Source organism: Mus caroli, chromosome 8 (genome assembly GCF_900094665.2).
Source record: "Mus caroli chromosome 8, CAROLI_EIJ_v1.1, whole genome shotgun sequence".
NCBI classification, from domain to species: Eukaryota; Metazoa; Chordata; class Mammalia; order Rodentia; family Muridae; genus Mus; species Mus caroli.
In genome coordinates, this window is record NC_034577.1 from 64225970 (window position 1) to 64246044 (window position 20075).

At 49.5% G+C, this 20075-nt stretch overlaps 1 protein-coding gene across 1 annotated transcript; it reads left to right on the forward strand.

The window, feature by feature from the left end:
* On the forward strand, positions 1 to 20075 carry Rab8a (RAB8A, member RAS oncogene family). The gene is made up of 8 exons (XM_021169633.2): positions 1 to 163; positions 7206 to 7266; positions 10136 to 10196; positions 13559 to 13636; positions 14859 to 14948; positions 15342 to 15407; positions 16660 to 16710; positions 18921 to 20075. Exons 1-8 carry the CDS (start codon positions 40 to 42, stop codon positions 19011 to 19013), a joined length of 624 nt encoding a protein of 207 aa, XP_021025292.1. The 5' UTR covers positions 1 to 39; the 3' UTR covers positions 19014 to 20075.

A 20075-nucleotide genomic window follows, 5' to 3' on the forward strand; every position in this document is an offset into this window, starting at 1 on the left:
AGGCGCCGGCCGTACTTCCCGTCGGGGAGAGAGTGTAATATGGCGAAGACCTACGATTACCTGTTCAAGCTGCTGCTGATCGGGGACTCGGGGGTAGGGAAGACCTGTGTCCTGTTCCGCTTCTCCGAGGACGCCTTCAACTCCACATTCATCTCTACCATAGGTAGCGGGGCCTTGGGCGGCCGGTGACCAGGGCTGGACGCGCCCCTGTGGGGCTGGGCTGAGGGATCGACTCAGGATCCACTCGGGCCGAGGATCCGGGAGGGTCACGGGGCTGGACAGAGAACCGCAGCGGCCTCCACCTCCCGCCGGGGGGTCCAAGCCCGGACCCTGGCGGGACGCCGGAGACCAAGGTGCAGACAGGGACGTGCAGGCTGCAGTCTGAGGAAGAGCCTGCCCTGGGGTCCTGGCGCCTGTCAACTCTCTGTGTCTTTACAGCAGACCTCTACACTGTTCTTCCGGGGAGACTCCCGTCTTCCAAAAGTGGAAACTGAGGCATGGAGGTGACACCTGACCTCGTAGTTTCCTATGTGGCAAGCTTGGCATGTGCAGTATCAAATCTGTAGTGTACTCGTGATGGGTGCTTTGTCCCTGGAGGAGGAATTTGAAACTGAGGGAGGGTGCGGCACGCACTGAAGGTCACAGTCTACAGGTATTAGGGATGAGATTTGAACCCAGGTGTGTCTGACTCCAAAATTCAAGGTTCAGCTGTTCCAGAGCTTCAAAGGACCAGCACCACTGATCCACATCTAAGTCAGGACTCCAACCCGAAGTCCTCCTGCCTTCTCTCTGAGGAATGGTGACAGTATCTGTCATCCTGGTGGGAATACAAGAGAAAAAGTTCCAGTAAGAAACTAAGTCCAGCCATGGCTACGTGCAGCCTTGGCTGACTTCCTTTCACTGGGCCAAGAACACCACCTGTCACTTTCTGAACAGCTTTTCCCCAGGGCTGCCTCACGGCGCAGTTGAACAGAATTGGCTTGTGATGGCCCCAGTTCTGACGTCAAAAATGGTGCTGACCATGCTCCATACCATGAATAGTCATGGCTCACATTGAGTGTTACCTGAAAGTAAATCCTGTCAAACAGAGTAACGTGGATGGTGTATGACCCTGAAACAAGAGAATGGTCACTAGGCTTGGTTTATCCCTAGTCAGGATGTGGTTCCATTGTTGGGACCCTGGGTTCCATCTCCAGCACCCTGAAACCAGATGTGGTAGTGAACACCTGTAATGACAGCACTAAGGACAGGGAGGCAGGAAGATCAGGCGCTCAGGGTCATCCTTGGCTACATAGAGTGTTCAAGGCCAGCCTGGGCTGCATGAGACCCTACCTTGGAAGGAAAAGGAAAACTGGGGGGGCGATTTCTGTGTAATGTCAACTAAGTTGTTGTCTCCCTGACCTGACCATCATGTGATAATGCCATCTAATATCTCCTTCCCAGTCAGTGCTCTGAAACAGTCGTGTGTCCGGCGTCAAGTATAGGGAACTGGACAGGGAATCATCATACTTGAACTCTAGGTTGAGCAAGCTCCAACCCTCGCCGACCCAATTTTATTTAGAGTAGATATGGCACTGTCTGTCTTGTCTGGTGCCCTGGGTGGTTAAGGATTAGATCTGTACAAGCAGTGGAAGGTTCAGTCTGGAGGAAGCAGAGGGTTTGGGCACAGGTGCATTGAAAGCCTCTCCCCCCTCACCCCCACCCAAACACTCAGCTTTGGAGTTACCCTCAGGTGAGGACCAAGCAGGAAGTGACAGTAGCTACCCACAGACTCTGGTTTGTTCTCTACACAGACCTCAGTTTCCCATCCTCAGACACTTCCTAGTCAACGCCAACATGGTGACATTAGTTCAGGGGTGTTTTGTGGTTGTTGTTGTTCAATTTGGCATGCATGCATGTGTGTGAGCATGTTCCTGTGTGCATACAGGAACAGTCGGGGTTATTCCTCAAGCTTCACCTCATTTTTAAAAATTATTTTATTGGGAGTGTATGTGCATGCTTATTGCACATGTATGGGTCAGAGGACAACTTTTAAAGTCTGTTCTTTTCCTTCCACCATGTGGGTCCTGGGGATTGATCTCAGGTTGTCAGGTTTATGGGTGAGTACCTTCACTCACCAAGCTATCTTTGCTCGGTCTCTCACTGAACCTGGAACTCACCAAGTTTGAGGCTGGCTGACCAGCAAGCCCCAAGACGCTTCTTTCTCTGTCTCACCAGTTCTGTAATGTTAGTAAGTTTATGCCACCATGCCCAGGTCCTCATGCTTTTGTGGCAAGGACTTTAGGGATTGAGTCGTGTCCCTAACCCTTGTTTGTTTGTTTGTTTGTTTGTTTGAGACAGGCTAGCTATGTAACCAGGCTGTTCTGGAACTCATGGAAATCATCTGCCTCTGGCTCCCAAATTCCAATGTCAAAAGGCAACTTACGGGAGTCAGTTTCCTCCTTCTACTGAGTAGGACCCAAGAATTGAACTCAAGTCATCAGGCTCAGTGGCAAACACCTTTATCCACTGAACCATCTTGCTGACCTGTATTGCTTATTTTGCATCTCATATATGTTTGTTCAGTTTTTCTTTTTGAAATACTGGGGATGGAGCCAAGAGCCTCAACACAGGTCAGCTATACATCTGACCATTGACCTTTTCCATCGGGCTGGCTTCAAACTTTTTTTTTTTTAAGATTTTTTTTTTTTTATAGATGAGTACAATTGTCACTGTGTTCAGACATACCAGAAGAGGGCATCAGATCTCATTACAGATGGTTGTGAGCCACCATGTGGTTGCTAGGAATTGAACTCAGGACCCCTGGAAAAGCAGTCAATGTTCTTAACCGCTGAACCATCTCTCCAGCCCAGTTTAAAACTTTTGATCAGAAAACCCACTTAGTCCTTCAGGGTCCTGAGGAGACTGGCCTCATCCTTTATAGTGAGGTGGGTGTGACTCACAGTGAGGTGGAGGTGGCATTTGAACCCAGGAATTGGTATCACATTCCCACAGACCTCTGTCTTCTAGAAAAGCTATTCTCCTTGACCTTGAAGTTATAACCTTATAATTCTGGAGCCTCGTAAAGTTTACAACTCCTCAGTCAATTCGTGCATTAATAAAAACCAGGAGGGCTCTGGACCAAAGCGAGATTCATGACTACAGTTGGTTACACACTAACCCTGGACTTCTGTGTGACACACTGGGGAATGTCTCTGGAAGAGTATGCCCCAGCCACCTAGTCCTAAAGTTATGCAGGAAGGTACATCCATCCATACTGGCAGCCAGCAGCCTTCACTGTGTTCATTAATGAAGGAGGATTGAGTGGTGGTTGTTTTCTGGAAGGTGTACCCTGTGAATTATTTGTGATGTGAACCTGGCCCTGCAGCGCACTGCAATCAGTTCTGAAGCCAGGCTCAGACCCATTCATTGTTCCAGCACACTGTAGTATCATCTAACCATCTCTCTCTTGTTTGAGATAGGACCTCACATAGCCCACCCAGGCTGGCCTCGAAGTCCCCAGGAAGCTGAGGATGACCTTGAACTCCTGATTCCTCTAGATTGCTTGGGTATACCAGGACACCCAGTTTATTGGGTGTAGGGGTTGATCCCAGGATTTTGCTATTGCTATGTGATTAGTCTACCAGTCACAGCCTGATTTGTTTTTAGTGTTAATCACATTTTTGTGTTGGGTGCTCCTGCCATAGTGCATGTTTTGTTTGTTTGTTTGTTTTGGGGGGTTGCTTGAGGGGGGGGCGTCGAGACAGAGTTTCTCTGTGTAGCCCTGGCTGTCCTGGAACTCACTCTGTAGACCTCGAAGCTGGCCTCGAACTCAGAAATCCACCTGCCTCTGCCTCCCAAGTGCTAGAATTAAAGGCACCACTGCATGGCCATAGTGCATGTGTGGAGGTCAGAGGATAACTTGGCAGAGGTCAGTTCTCTCCTTCCATCATGTGGGTCCTGAATTAGACTCAGGCATTGTGGCAAGTGTCTTTACCCACTGAGCCATCTCATCTCAAACTTATTTGTAGTCAAGGTTGCCCTTGAACTCCTAACATCCTGCTGCCCCCTCCAAGTGCTGGACTGACAGATGTGTACTGCCACCTAAACCACAGCCCCACTCCCAGATTTTTAAAAGTTTTTGAATAACACTTATTAATTTAATTGGGGGTGCATGCGTGTGTGGACAACTTATAGGAGTTGGCTTTCTGTTTTCATTATGTGGCACTTAAGTTGGAGTGAACTTAAGTCATTGGTCTTATTGGCCACCATTTGTCAGCCTGGGCAGTGGGTAGTTTGTGTCTCCTCTAAACTGAAAAATCTACAGAGGACCCAGGCATAGTCATGTTTGTAATCTCAGCGCTAGGGTGGCTGAGGCAAGAGAATCACTGTGAGTTTCCAGATCAGCCTGGCCTGCTGAGTCTGCTGTAGTGCCATCCTGAGTGTAGGAGCTACTCCTCCCTCCATTTTCGCTCTCTTTTCCTCCACCCTCCACCCCACTGTTTCCCTGACTGGTCTCAAATTCACACCTGGCTACCATCTTCCCTAGAGCAGCTGAGATAACTCCACTGTTGACCCTCACTGAAGGTGGGATGGAGAGGTTCAGCAGACCTTTGCCTACTCTGTCTGCTGCTCCCTCCTACACCTCCCTCCCAGCACACTGTAGTTCTATCCCCAAGCACAAGGTTACAGTGAGTTCTAGAGTACATAGTGTGTAAGGCTAAGAGTGGACTCTATCCGTATGGCAAGGGGGGGGGGTCTGTTATTCAGTGATCCCCTTCTCCCATGCTCCTGTGCCTAAGTCTGCATGGTTCACTCATCAGAGCTTGGATGGATTTATTCCTTTGGTCTGTTGTTAGAATTTGAATAGACAGATACCTGTTCATCTCTCCAGGAAAGTTCATGAAACAATGAAATCCTGTCTAAAAATAATGCAGGCCTATGACATGGCTCAGCAGATAAAAGCACTTTCAGGCAAGGCTGACAACCTGAAGACCCACATGTAGAGAGAGAGAGGGAGGAGAGAGGAGAGAGGGGAGAGAGAGAGAGAGAGAGAGAGAGAGAGAGGAGAGAGGAGAGAGAGACCTCCTCCTGAAGTGCACCCCCACCTTCCAAAAATGCATATTTTAAAAAATCTATGGAATATGTTCAGAATTCCTATGTAAATAACCTGTCATAGTATAAGAGGGATTTGAGCATCAGCAGATTTGGGTGTAGGAGTAGGATCCTGAGCCATCTCTTGCCTATCATGGGATGTGTGTGTGTGTTGTGTCTAGTGTTGGGATGGTAATGGTGGATGAAGGCCCCACAAGGCCATTTTGAACAACAACTTGAGCAGGAGAGGGGCACCAGGTGACTGGAAGTAAAAACCATCACAGAGGAGAGAAGACCTAGGGTACTTGGGATGTGTGGGGAACTGCCAGGGGACCAACATGGCTGCACAGAGGGCTGCTTAAGCACTGTTCTATTGCTGTGAAAAGACACCATGACCAAGGCAACTCTTATAAGAGAAAGTGTTTAATTGGGGCTTGCTTACAGTTTTAGAGATTTAGTCTGTTATCCTGGCAAGGAGCATGGTGCTAAAGCAGGAGCTAAGAGTTCCACCCTGATCCACAACCCAAGGGAGAGAGAGGCTGGGCCTAGCATAGGCGTTTGAAACCTCAAAGCCCACCCCCAATAATGTACCCCCTCCCGACAAGGCCACACCTCCTAATCCTTCCTATTTTTTCAAAGACATTCACTTCTTGGCGACCAAGCATTTAAATACATGAGCCTTTGTGGGCCAGTGGCATGTTGGCCCCAGAAATCAAACCCAGCCATTAGGCTTGGCAGCAAGACCCTTTATCTTACCAGCCCTTTTTTTTTTTTTTTTTTTTTTAAAGCTTTACCATATCTGACATCTCATTGATCCACGCATTTAAAGCACACGAGCTCAGTGCCTTTTGGGATGCTTTGACTTGCACATCCATCACCATAATAAATTTCAGAATGTCTCCTTGTGCTAAAAAAGAAATGCATCCTTATGCCCCTCAGCCCTTGATCTTCCCCATGCCCCAGCCTGGCAACCTCAGGCACAGTCCTTGTCTCTGGATTTGCCTGCTCTGGACACTTCATGTCAGCCTAGTCACTCCATATGTGGCCTTTCCTGCTTGGCTTTTCTCACTCAGCATTGTGTTTTCGAGCCTCTCTATGATATATCAGATGGGTGTCTTTCATTCAGTTCCATGACTGAGCCATATCCGACCATATAGATGGCCCATTAGCTGGTCTTTCTGACTCTTGATAGCCCACTGGAAGCTCTGGAGCTGAGGCCAACTTTGGGGCATAGTTACAGTTAGTTGGTTGTGGTTTTTGTTGATTTTGAGACCTGATATTACATAAGTGGCCTCACATTCACTATGTAGCTTACCCTGACCTGCTAACCTTTCTGCCTCCACTTCCTAAGTGCTGGAATTATAGATGGGTGTCAGAACACTTGGTATACACAGGTTTTCTTTGGTTTGCCAGCTACATGTCAGAGCCCTGCTCAAGAGTCACCTAAGACCCCTTCCTGATGGTGCCACCTTTCCCTCTATAGTCCCTTCTCCTGAGGGTGATTTGGAAGCTCTTTGGTACCCACTGTTCTTTCTTCGTCTCCTCTATAAGCCTTGGGCTTAAAATGTAGCTTAGAGGTAAAGCACTTGCATACCATCCACAGCAAGCCTGGAGTTCCAACCAGAGCCTCTGGGAGAAGGCAGTGTGATGAATCATGCCAGGCACACCAACACCCAGAAAGTAGAGGCAGGAGGATCAGGAGTTCATGGTTACCTTTGCCTACATGAGATTCTGTTCTCAAAAATGTAAGTAACTGAAGCTGTGCAGTGATTGTGGAGAGAGGATATGGCCCATTGGCAACACAATACACTATGGGGTGGCAGGCCCCAGCCTGTAGAAGGCTTTAGGATGCCCACTGTGAGGCTGGGCCAGGAGCAGCAGAAAGGTGGAGCCAGCCCAGGGGCCTTGCCCATCTCCCATTCCCAGCTTCCCTTCAGCTACTGTTGTCGCCACAGCCTTAGGCTGTGCTTCTAGCAGGGAAAGATTCTTCCAGAAGCTTCCAGTTGTGTTGTGGAGAGAACCCTGAGGTCTCAAGGACCCAGCATACAGCTGCTGCTCCAGAAGCCACAGCCCTGGCAGCCCAGGAAGTGGCCTGGCTTTGATAACACCTTTTATTCTTCCTTTTCTTTCAGGAATTGACTTTAAAATTAGGACCATAGAGCTCGATGGCAAGAGGATTAAACTGCAGATATGGTGAGTGCTAGTGCCTTGTTTGGGCCCTGCATCGTGGCCCTTCGCTGGACTCTATACTGGGAGCAGAGCTGTTGGTGCCCCTCCACATACGCACACTGTCCTTTTCCTTTTCTTTTTTTTGAAAACGTCTGTCTGTGTAGTCCTGGCTGGCCTAGAACTTAGTATGTATGTAGATCAAGCAGGCTCAACTCACTGAGATCTGCTTGCCTCTGCCACTTGAGTACTGGGGTTCAAGGTGTACTGCCACTACATCCTGCTGCAAAGATGACTTCAAATTTCTAACCCTCCTGTCTTTTCCTTTTTTTTTTTTTTTTTTTTTTTTTTTTTTTTGGGTTTTTNCGAGACAGGGTTTCTCTGTATAGCCCTGGCTGTCCTGGAACTCACTTTGTAGACCAGGCTGGCCTCGAACTCAGAAATCCGCCTGCCTCTGCCTCCTGCCTTTTCCTAAGTGCTGGAATGACAGGTGACAATACCTGGTTTTGCAATGATATTATGAAACCAGAGCCCCATGCATGCTAGGCAAGGACTCTACCAATTGAGCAAAATTCCATAGTACCCAGCCCTGAAAGCATAGTTCTGTCCCTCAGAAGATTCCACAGTTTCATATCCAGCTCAGGTAGCCATCCTCTGCTGGCCTCTGGAGCCTAACATTTGTGTTAGGGACATAACCTGTGAGCTCAGTGAGCTCAGTGTCCCGGGGTGCATGAGAATTCTGTTGAACCTGGAGAGAACCCTCCATGCCAGGAGGTAGCATTAAAAGAGAAAATTCTGGAAACTTTTATAAGTGAGAATGGATAGGATCCTAGAGGCCCAGTACCCAGCAGATATGCCATAAGCCATGGCCCTCCCAAGGAGCTTAGAGAGCAAGCAGGCAGAGGTGGTAGCATAAGACTCCTGGGCTATGAATTTCCTCTTTCTCTTTTTTTTTTTTTTTTGTGACAGTGTCTCACCATGCTAGGTAACCCAAGATAACCTGGGACTGTAGTCTTTAGTCTCAGCTTCCCAGATTCTGGGATGATGAATGTGTACCACCACACCCAGCTGGGGGTTTCCTTCTGAGCCCATGGCCTCACCCCAAATTTTCAAGGCCTCACACCACTTCCTGTTTTCTCCCCTGAAGAGAACTTAGGCCTCACTTCCTGGTGTGTGGACCTGAAACCCACAAACAACCTTAAAGCTAAGGCCAGACCCAGCAGCCAGAAGTACTCATAGTCCTCCGCCCTGGGGGTAACCTTGGCAGCCAGGGTCACTTAGGAAACTGTGAGCATCTAGGACCCCATCACTGATGTGGGCTGCGAAGTAATCCAACATCCTGGAAGGCTGAATTCAGCCAGCCTTGAGCAAACAGACCCAAGTCACATTAAAGAGCAGTGGTATACATTTGTCATCCCAACCCTCATGAGGCAGAGATAGGAGGGTCACAGCAAGTTCTAGGCCAATGTGGCCTGCCTAGTGAAAACTTGTGTCAGAACCAAACAGAAGAGTGTAATCAAACACTCAGCCAGCCAGGTCCCCCTGGGAGGGAGCAAAGAGCCTAGGCGCCCCTCCCCCATTGCATGTTCAGGTCTCTTTAGTCTCAGCATGAGCCATCACCTGGCTTGTCAGTATCTCTAGGGGAGCCTCCTGGGTCCCCTTATCTCTAGCTAGTCATCAGTCCTGGCCACATGGTAAGTTACAACCCATAGAAGTCCTCTACTTCCAACACAGTGGCCATGCTGCAGCCTTTGTGCCCAAGTCCAAAGTGACAGTCCTAGCCAGCCAAGCCTCCTGCCCCAGCTCCTCCCTTTCCACCTCACCGCTCAGCATTCTCAGCCAAGAGAAGAGTCACTAGAAGGCTGGCCTGGGCTGCGATTAACATTCTTCACCTCGTATGTTCTCTGCAAGTTCCACTAGCAAGTCATCTCAGAATTAAAATTAACATTAAAATGAGAGATTTGGAGCTAGGAACGGGACTCAGTGACAGAGCACTTGCCTTAGCATACATAGAACACTTGAGTTCCATCCCCTATGCCATAGTAAAATAAGATTCAAAGTCAGTGGGCCAACAAGATAGCTTAGTGAGTAAAGGTGCTTTCTGCAAAGCCTGTTGACCCTGAGTTCAATCCCAAGACCTAGACCTAGGAGGAGAAGACCAACTTCTGCAAGTTCTCCAGCATGTGCATTGGCACTCACGAACAATAAAAATAACAGAAAACATTACAGGCAAGGTGTAGAGCTCGGAGTCAGCACTGGGCCTTTCTGTGGAATCCAGACATCCAGGGCCTTCAGGAAGAGCCAGGGGCTCAGTAAGTCACTTTCTTCCAGACCTAGGGATGGAACCTTGTGTGTACTAGGCAAACACTACCACCAGGTACACCCTGTCCCTTTCTTATTCTGGGACAGTGTCCTGCTGTGTATCCCAGGCTGGCCTGGAACTCACAGTCCTCCTGCCTGGGCCTTTCCAGTGCCAGGATGACAGGTGAGTATGTAGCTCAGTAAAACACCTGTTTGTAAACCACACACCCCATATATGCAGGTGGCATTAACTCAGATGCCTCCTCCCTGGACACAACCTCCTTCATGCAGGTAATGACAGAATGCACTTCGGAGCAGCAGCCCTTGAGCTCACCCTGCTCTTTCTGACAGTCAAGACTACGGCATACGCTCAGCATTGGCTGCAGGGACCCCAGGACAATACCTTGGAGCCAATACGTGGAAGGGTAGAGGGGACACACAGGCCACTGGGACATTCGCCCAGGGGACTCGGAAGGGCTGTAGTCTATCATTCCATATGCCCTTCTGTGTAATCACAGGGACAGAGGTGACTCTTTGTGGAGCAGGAGGGACTCAAGGGAGAAATGTCACTAATACCATTCATCTTTGCTTCTAGGGACACGGCCGGCCAGGAGCGGTTTCGAACAATCACGACAGCCTACTACAGGGGTGCCATGGTACTGACTTTTTTATTGTTGAAGTAGAAACAAGTAGTAGTACTAAGGCCTGAGTGATCGGCTTCTGTTGTTATTGTCTCATCTTGTTAAAACAGTCCCAAAATATAGCCCAGGCTGGCCTAGAACTCACAATATAGCCAAAGCTGGCCTGGGACTCAAAATCCTTGTCTTAACTTCCCAAGTGCACCCAGCTTGTTTTATATGTTTTTAAAATGTTGTGTGTATTTGTGTGTGCATGTGTGTACATGACTGTGGAAACCAGAGGTCAGGTCACCCTCCAACATTGTTCCTTGAGTGATTCTCACTGGCTTGGAACTTGCCAGTAAGACCAGGCTAGCCCAGAACTCACTTTGTAGTCCAGGCTGGCTGGAAACTCACAATTTTCCTGCCTTAGCTTCCCCAGGCTAGGATATCACAGGTGTGTGCCACCATACCTGGCCAACCTTTGTGTCTTGCAGAGCCTGTGTTCCAACTCTTTAGGTAACTCAGGACCCGAACTGGCTTTAAAGAGGTCAGTGTGCCCTGACTGGCTCTCTGAAACATTATCTCCTCATATATAATAACCTCCGGACCTCAGACCCAGTGTAGGGATGAGAGAAGCACCAGGGAACCATCCTTCAGGCAAAGGCAAGCCTCGGCTAGCCTCCACGGAGGCCATTAATACTCTGGAATTTACTAGAACAACTTGAAGTTTGTACTTACTTGGGGTTATCATTGTTCCATCTTCCACCTGGGCCTGCACTAGCAAACTCACCCCCACATATTTTCCCTGTGGAGATGGGGGAGGGTTGGGGGGGGGGGAGACAGGAAAGGACAGGTTCCCACCCTGACCAGGTGCTGCTTGTGTGAGACTATGCAAAACAATGCGTGAAGGAACAAAGGAAGCAGGAGGAGCCACTTCAGTCCTGCCCAGAATCCTGGGCCACCTTCCAACCTACCTCCTCTCAGAAATGTCCTCACATTCCTGGGAAAACAAATGGATATCTGTCCCAGAGTCCCATTCTTTCACCTGTGCCTTCTGTAGCTCAACCAGCCATTTAGGGCCACAGGCTCCCAGTTCTTGCCAGCATGCTGTCCATACTGTGAGCACAGTGTGAGTCTCAGTCCTCATGGAGGCCTGAAGAGGCCTGAGAACTTAATGAGGCCTGGGATCAACAGGCATGAATAGTGACATTAGACGAAGTATTTAGAGCATCCCAGGAAGGGCAGCCAACATTGGAGACTCAGTCCTGTGGTCTGCAACCATAGCATCTTCTATGCTAAGGTTAATTTTTTTTTGCCCTTTCTGGGGACTGGGGTCAGAGGTACCTCTGTCCTCTGGAGAGAGCTATTTGGACTTCTCTAGACTCAGATAGTCTCCCTGAGCCTCTCCCCCTTCCCCCCCATGACTGGTAGCACCCTCAGTTTTAGCCTGGTTCTCCTTGGATCATGGCCATGCCCTGATCAGGTGCGGACAGGTGTGGACAGGACCCTGAGACTTGGCAGTCCAGCCTGAGTTCACACACGGATTCACTGGCTGTGCCCAAACCAGCACCAAGATGGTGGGAATCTACTTCAATGTTGTTTTGATTAAACATGTTCTCACTGTGTAGCTTAAGCTGGCCTGGAACTTCTGATCCTTCTGCCTCAGCCTTCTGTATGCTGAGAAGACAGGTCTGTGCCACCTTACACACATGTAAACCATGCCTGGGTTATAAGGAACCAATGATGGAACCTGGGGCTTCGTGCATTCTAGGCAAATGCTCTGCCAACCGAGCTACATATACTTTTTTGTTTTGTTGTTTTGAGATAGGGTGTCACTGTGTAACCCTAGCTGACCTGGAACTCACTATGTAGACCAGCTTGGTTTTGAACTCAGAAATCTGCCTGACCCTCCCTTTTCCTGGGTATTGCTATTAAAGGCAAACACTGTCATACCCAGGCTGATTTTTCTCTTGGCATCATCTCTGTACCTCAGACTTGTAGTGAGCCTCTGCATCAGCCTCCTGAGTGCTAAAATGAGTTAGTGAATTATTAGTTATAGCTTGCGCAGGCTAGTGACAGCTCACAGAAAAAGCCCATGTCACTATGTTTTTATTTGGTTCTGGTTTCAGGACTGGGAATGGAACCCAGGCCCTGACTCGGGCCTGCCATTGACCTATGCCCCTGCTGGTCCTTCCTCTTCCACGGCAAATGTGGGCAGCCTTAGAGATGGACTGCTGCATTCTACAAAAGACTGTCCCCTGTAGTGGATGCCTGAGGGAGAGGGGCAAGCAAGGCCTAGGCTCCAGCCAGCTACAGCCTAGAAACACACAGTGCTTGAGCCTATGTGGGCCTCCTGATAGTGTTACCAACTGAGCCATTGTAGGCGCCACATAGGAAACCCAGGCCTAGACTCCTGCAGATTCTCTTCTGACCTATACACATACACACACACACACACACACACACACACACACACACACTCCTGAAGCTACATAAGGAAATCCAGGGCTGTACCAGACTATCAGAGGGTGATTGCTCTCTGATTCAGTGTCCTCTGTCCTCTGGGGCGGTGATTGCTCTCTGATTCAGTGTCCTCTGTCCTCTGGGGCTTGTGTGTGTGTGTGTGTGTGTGTGTGTGTGTGTGTGTGTGNGAGAGAGAGAGAGAGAGAGAGAGAGAGAGAGAGAGAGAGAGAGAGAGAATGAATGGGGGATCTACATATAGCATAGGCTGATCTCAACTTGCAAGAGTCCTCTTGCCTCAGCCTCTGAGTATTATTTCAAGCATGAGCCAGCACTCGAGTCTCATGGATTTCCATCTTAATCAAAAAGATCTATCTTCCTATGCCTCAGTTTCTCCTCTATAGTAGCAGTGAGTTGGTAGAGTTAAGCTGGGCTGAGGCCACTTTCTGCGTCTTTTGGATCTGTGGACTCTGTTAGGTATCCCCTCATATTCATTAGGGATCTGAAGAGACCACTTATCCTGGTCTCTTCAGAAAGCAGATCTCAGCTCTAAGTCACTGGAAGGCACATGAATTCAGACATGGTAGGGTCCCGACCCTTCCAAGGGCAGGGCCTGAGTACATAGCCCAACCTGCTGTAAGCCTAGCACATAGTAGATAGAATGCCAGGTATCCTGAAGAGGCACTGGTTGAGTCTGGAGGTCTTTGGGGGTCCAGGCACACATTTCTGATGGCATAGGGAGCCAGCAAGGCTCATTACAAAGTGTGACAACGTCTAGCTTGGGAGTCAGAAAGGTCACCATGAAGGTAGAGAAGATAACAGCCAACTGGCTGGCCGAGACAGTGGTCATCTCCAACAGTGGCCACATCCAGTCCTGATGGGTACATTGACTGCCCTATAGACCCTCAAAGTCCATGTCCCTCTCTCTCCCCACCCAGGGTATCATGCTGGTCTACGACATTACCAATGAGAAGTCCTTTGACAACATCCGGAATTGGATTCGGAACATTGAAGAGGTGAGGGTACCCTTTTGCTTCCTCTCCTGGGCTGTGACTCAGAGCCAGGAACCTGGGAGACAGGTAGAGAGAGAAGAATGGGACCAAGACCCCTGCTGTCCACCTGAAATCATCATTGGCCCACAAGCCACACAGTGCTATTTGGCTGCTCTTACAATCATTTCTGTTTGGGGTCACATGAGCATTTGGCCCAAACATTTTGAGCTGCTGTGCAACAGGGTATGAGCCTGTCCAAGTCCACATTTGGGACAACAGGTAGAGTCAAAGATCGAGACCCTGAATTATAAAGGGGTAAAGAGGCAGCCAGTCCAGCCTACCCTCTCAAAGCCAACTTTGTCCTCTGTCCAGGTGCTAGCCACACCTATTCCCTCCCTGGCCAGCTCCACCTATAGTCCTGATGACTAAGCAGGTGAGGCATTGGGTCTAAGGTGTCAAGAACTTCACCTGTCTACAAAACCACAAAGGAGCACTTGTCGCTCTGGACCCAAGACTGGTGGGCACCCAGGCCAGGCAGAGACGCAATTGCTTTGAGCTTGTGTTGGGACCAGGCCTTTGCCCTGGCTGTAGAAGTCATCTTGGTCAAAAGAGGAGTTCTGATTTTGGCTTTGGGGATACCCTGAGTGATCCTCTGGCAGACAGGAGGTATGACAGGGAGCAAAGAATGAGTTTCCCCTACAGCAGAGCTGCTCTCTGATGTTCTCTCCTTTGGGAAGCATGGTCTCTTCTACAGAGGAGCTGCTGGAGGGACTGATGAGGGACCCATCTCTAGGAGAGAAGTCAGAGCTGAGCCAAGCCTGGGTGTTCAGCAAGAACTTAGCAGGAAGTCATAGCCTTGTTTCTGGAATGTATAGAGAAGAGAAAGTTGAAAGATCCAAGCCGGCATTGGGACTTAAGCTGGCAAGTTGTTCAGTGGATAAAGGCACTTGCCAGCAAGCCTGATATACTCAGTTCAATTCTTAGAACCCAGATCCTGGAACCCAAATGTAGCATGGTGTGTGCATGGGATGGCTCACAAGCTAACATAGAACTGCTATAGAGGGCGTGGATAAGGTCTCTGAGCATCTGCTCTGGGAGTCATACCTCTGGAGCCTAGTGATCATGATCTGTGCAAGCCATTTGCACAGTCAAGAAGTGTTCAACAACTAGGGACATGAGCTGCCAGCCACCAAACAGTCCACACCCTGCCTTCTACTTTGACCCTGATCTGCCCTCTTCTCCTCAGCATGCCTCTGCAGATGTGGAAAAGATGATACTGGGGAATAAGTGTGATGTGAATGACAAGAGACAGGTGTCCAAGGAACGGGGAGAAAAGGTAGGTGTTGCCTTCGTGGTCGGTTTCAGCTTGGGTGCTCCTTCCTAGTCTTTTTGCCATCCTGACTTGCCTGAGATAGAGAGATCCTTGTGAGGTGATAACCCTAGGCAAGACAGAGGCTCCTCATGGCTAGCAATGAGAGCTTGGCAGTGAACTCTTATCTTGTCACCAGAACCAAGCAAGGCCAGGCACAGCTGGCATCACAGCAGGGAACAGAGCTGGCTTAGGCTATGCCATATTCCTCTCCTCTGCTCCCTCCCCACTTGGTGTGCAGTACCATCACACAGTGAAGGTAACACCTTTAGCTTGAGTATGGTAGCAGCCCATCCCAGTTTCCATTCCTTAGGAAACAATGGGAGTCCACACTGTGTTCATGTGTCGCCTTCATTACAGCTGGCACTCGACTATGGGATCAAGTTCATGGAGACCAGTGCGAAGGCCAACATCAATGTGGAGAATGTGAGTCAAATCAGATCCTGCAGGGAGCGATGGGCTTGTGGGATCAGTGCTCCAGGGCTGGAGGGGCTTTCCTTTGGGAGATTCAGCCTGGAGTATCCAGAGGGATTGGCCTCTGGCTCAGGATGCCCTCTGTTGGGCACTCAGGACACAGTCTCACTAGCTCAGCAAATGAGGGAAATCAAAGCTCAGATTCCAGTACCTAGTACCCAGTACCTAGTACCCACTACCTACACCCAGCTATGTTCCTCTCAGCCACACTATTAATTCACATCCCCAGTGAGGATCCAGGTCCCAGTGCTGTGCCCTGATCCTTATGCTGTCCCCAAGGCAGTGCCAGCCTGGCACCTGGCCCTCAGCTTTTCTCATACAGCCCTAGTGACACTCAAAAACAGACCTTCAGAGCTACCTGTAATCTCAGCACTCAGGAGGCTGAGGCAGGATTGCTGAGGCCAGCCTGGGCTATACATCAAGACTGGGGGCAGGGGCTAAATTGCCCACATCACTCCACAAAATAACCAGAGGACAGTGGCCAAGGCCTTTGTCCTGTTCAATTCCCTTCACTCCTACTCCTCCCATAAGCCACTTGGGCCTGCCCTCCCCGGCCTTTGCTACACTCCTTTCCTGCCATCAGATTCTTGTTCCCCTGTCCAGGCCAGCCCATCTCCACGCACTCTCCCCTGACCCCACTTTCCAGGTCACCAACACTGCATGGAGATGCTAAATCCAACCTACCTCAGATTGTCCCCTCCATGGGACAGCAGTCATTTGCAGACTGGAATTTGTAGCTGTTCTTTAAAGAGAGGAGGAAAAAGGCTTGATAGTGATGCCTGTTGTCCCAGGACTTTGGAGGTGGAGGCAGAAGAAACAGGAGATTTAAGGTCATGCTCAGCTACAGATGTCTAAGGCTAGCCTAGACTCTCTAAAGTTAAAATTAAAATAAAAAAAAAAAAAAGAATTGGCATGGACAGAACATAGCCATAGATAGATAATCCTTCCAGACCCTTCTGAACCAGTTAACCACTCAATACCTTTGGGCAAATCACATGGTCTATGAGCCTCATGTCATCAAGAGCCAGCTGAGAATGTCTGCTCACATTCACAGGATTGTTGGTCTGGGGGAAGGCCTTTGTTCCAACGCGCTCTACAGGGGTGACAGATGGGAGCCTGACTGGGGACAGGAGGGAGACCTCCCTTCCCTCTAGCCAACAACTTCCCACCACTAGAGGGTGCTGACGGTCTGTTCTTTCCACAGGCATTTTTCACTCTTGCCAGGGATATCAAAGCAAAAATGGACAAAAAATTGGTGAGTCCGAGTCCTTCCTAGGTCTCCATGTGGGGTTCTGTAGGATGCAGCCATCCTTGACCGGGGCAGCACAGCACTGCCCAGACCTGCCATCCTAGTGAGAGTAAGTGTGTGTGTGTGTGTGCATGTGTGTACATGTGCAAATGGCAGCCAGAAGTCAGTGTCAGTGTGCTCTTCATTCAGTTCTCACCTTAGCTTTTGAGACAAGATCTCTGACTGGACAGTGAACCTCGGGCCCTCTGTCTCTCCTACCCTGACACTGGGATTATAAGTACCACCACCCTGGCTTGGTCTTTGTTCAGTTTTTTTACAGTATTATTTTATTGGCTTTTTCATAGTATGAATGTTTTGCCTGCATGAATGTCTGCACCAAGTGCATGATTAGTGCACTCAGAGGCCAGAGAGACTGAAGGTACAGATAGGAACTACCAGGTCATTCTGGGAATTGAACCCAGGTCCTCTGGAAAAGCAGCCAATGCTCTAAACAGCTCTTCAAAGCTTATTTATTTATTTATCTGTTTGTTTGTTTGTTTGTTTGTTTGTTTGTTTTTATTTAGAGTCTTCCTTTTTGGGCAGGGAGGACACATGTATGCTGGTACCTCAGAGGCATGGGACCCCTGTAGCTGAAGTCACAGATAGTTGTAAGCTGTACCTCATGGGTGCTGGAAATCAAGCCCAGGTCGTCTGCAAAAGCCACTGGTGCTCCAACTTGTGAGCTATCCAGCCTCCACACCTGGCTGATGTATGCTGGGGGTCAAACTCAGACTGAGCCATCACTTCGACCCTTTCAAGCTTAGCAGGCCATTGCTGAGAAAAGAAGGCAAAGCTTTCCTGACTGAGCTTAACATGTCACTGAAGCCTGGGGACACTAGGAATACAATGTGACCTGCCCCCTGAGCTCTTACCCTGCCCAGACCTACCTGTGTATCTAGAGATCAGAGAACAATGGTTAGTCCTGAGGCTCTTTTTTTTTTTTTTTCCTTCGAGACAGGGTTTCTCTGTATAGCCCTGGCTGTCCTGGAACTCACTTTGTAAACTAGGCTGACCTCGAACTCAGAAATCCACCTGTCACTGCCTCCCAAGTGGTGGGATTAAAGGCGTGCGCCACCACCGCCTGGCTCCTGAGGCTCTTTGAAGTGTGATCACCCAACAGTATGTGTGAAATACAGCCTGCCCCACACGTTCATCTGGGCTCTGAGCCACCAGTGAGGCACAAGGTGGACTCGTGGTATCTCTTCATGCTTACATCTAAAAGGCAGCATTCCCTGTACAACCTATGTACCAGGCAGGCAGTACAGCACACAACTTAGGGCTTCGTTTGATAGCAGACCTACACTGGAAGAAACAAGAGCTCACATACACACACATACAAATAAGTAAATCTAATTTTTAAACATCTTCTTTGTAAAAAAAAAAAAGGACTAGCGTTTAGGTCCTGTGTCACTAGCAGCAGGCGGACCTCTGCACCACTGGAGCACAAGAGGCAGTAAACTCTATGCCTCCCGAGCCCTGAGGGACACTGTCTCCATGATAGACGATAGGGGTGTTTAGCATAGATAGGTGAGTAGCTGGGGAAAAGGTAGGGAGGAAGGAGGAGCAGAGGAGAAAAGATAAATTGTGTCGCTGGAAGATGTGGCTAATGATCGAGCACTTGACCAGCATCAGGGCCCTCAGTTTAGTGCCCAGTGGCAGCAAGAAACAGAAGAGTGTGGAAAGAGGTGTCTGGGTATTGGTAAGGAGGAAAAAGGAAAGGGTAACGGCCTGGGGGATGGTGAGAAGCAGATGAAGGCAACCTGGGGGCTGTGGAAGGTGAATGGACGGTCAGGAGACAGTGGGGTGCTTTTGGGAGAGAGTGGCAGATTTTGAGGGTGAATGACTCCAAGAGTTTGAGTGGATGTGATCGATCATAGGGGAGTGGGAAGGGTGATAATGGGTAGGTGGGGGATTGGGCAAGGGTGGGTAGTGATTCAGAAGATATAGATTAGATGAGTGGATGAGTGGATGGTTGTATGGGTAATGGTGGGTACTCGACGTGGTTAGCAGGGAATGGTTGAACATCAGGGGATAGATGATGGATGGATGGCTAGTGGGTGATGGATGGATGGTGGAGTGATTAGTCGGACAGTCATGGACACGTTTGACAGCTGTTTGTGGGTAGTAGGTAGAGCTGACAAGCCACAGTAAGTAACAAGGCAAACTTGTGACTTCAGGAAGGGAACAGCCCCCAGGGGAGCAGCCATGGAGTCAAGATCACAGTGGAGCAGCAGAAGAGGACCAGCTTCTTCCGGTGCAGTCTCCTGTGAGGACAAGGTCTCTGCCCATCCTGAGCCTGTGCTCAGCCCAGCTGACTGTGCCTGCCCCGGGCGAGCCTCCACCTCTGATGTTTGGACACGGCTGCCCGGACTCGATTGAGAAATTGATTATTTTTTAGTAACCGTCTGATCTTTTCCACCTTCAGAGATGGAGAGAGTTAGAATTTTGCTGTTTTTCCTATGTCATCTGCCAGTCAGGCCTATCCGTCCCCTGCCTCATAGGCACAGATGGAGAGAGGTTGGGTGGGGGCCCGGCAGCCTCCATTTCCAGCCTTCTGTCCTTCCAGCACAGAAGGTAGCCAGCGGTAATGCCCAGCCTGCCTGGCCCCCATACTCCAAGCACCACCACCGGGGCCACTGAGGGACAAGCCTGCACCTGCCTTCAGCTGTTCTCAGTTGTGGACAAGTGACAGCCATGTCCACTGTCTCCTTACGTGTCAAACCAAAGGGAAGCACAAACTAAGGAAAGCTCACTTAGAGGATTTTGGAAGAAGTGGACCGCTTCCATGGCCAGAACAGGATGGGAGTCTGCAATCCAGACTGAGGTGACATCACCACCACTCTCCCATGACCCACTGTCATTGGGCCACCTGCCTCAGTGGCACCAAAACCGCCTCCCCAATCTTCTCTGGCTGGCTCTAATCGGATGTTCATTTTCTATCTAAGATGATTTTTTTATTTTTCCAGATTCCTAACACCATGAAATGAATCTGTCTTTGATTTTCTAGCAGCATACCTGGGAGATTGGGAACCAGCATGACTGCCCTGTGCCCACAGGGCACCTGGTCCTTGAGTCCCAGACAGGCATTCCATGGCACAGCGCTCCCCTGCTGTCTTTACCCAGTTGTGATGTGACAGCTCTGTCCTCCTGGGGAGACTGATTGGGACTGATGTCCTGGTGGGACTGATGTCCTGGTGGGAGGGTGTCCTTTGGGAGCACCTTTCTTTTTACTCTAATTCTTCCCCCAAGCTCCAAGCTGCTGTCAGTCCAAGCTGTCAGTATCAAAATCTCTCCCTTTTTTGAAATTAAAACCAACGTACCAGCAATAGTCA

Bases quoted from the DNA above. Each gene is read 5' to 3' on its own strand.
- Rab8a (XM_021169633.2), top strand. From the start codon at position 40: ATGGCGAAGACCTACGATTACCTGTTCAAGCTGCTGCTGATCGGGGAC. The intron at 10,197-13,558 runs GTACTGACTTTT...CTCCCCACCCAG, and splicing joins CCTACTACAGGGGTGCCATG to GGTATCATGCTGGTCTACGA. The intron at 15,408-16,659 runs GTGAGTCAAATC...TTCTTTCCACAG, and splicing joins CCAACATCAATGTGGAGAAT to GCATTTTTCACTCTTGCCAG.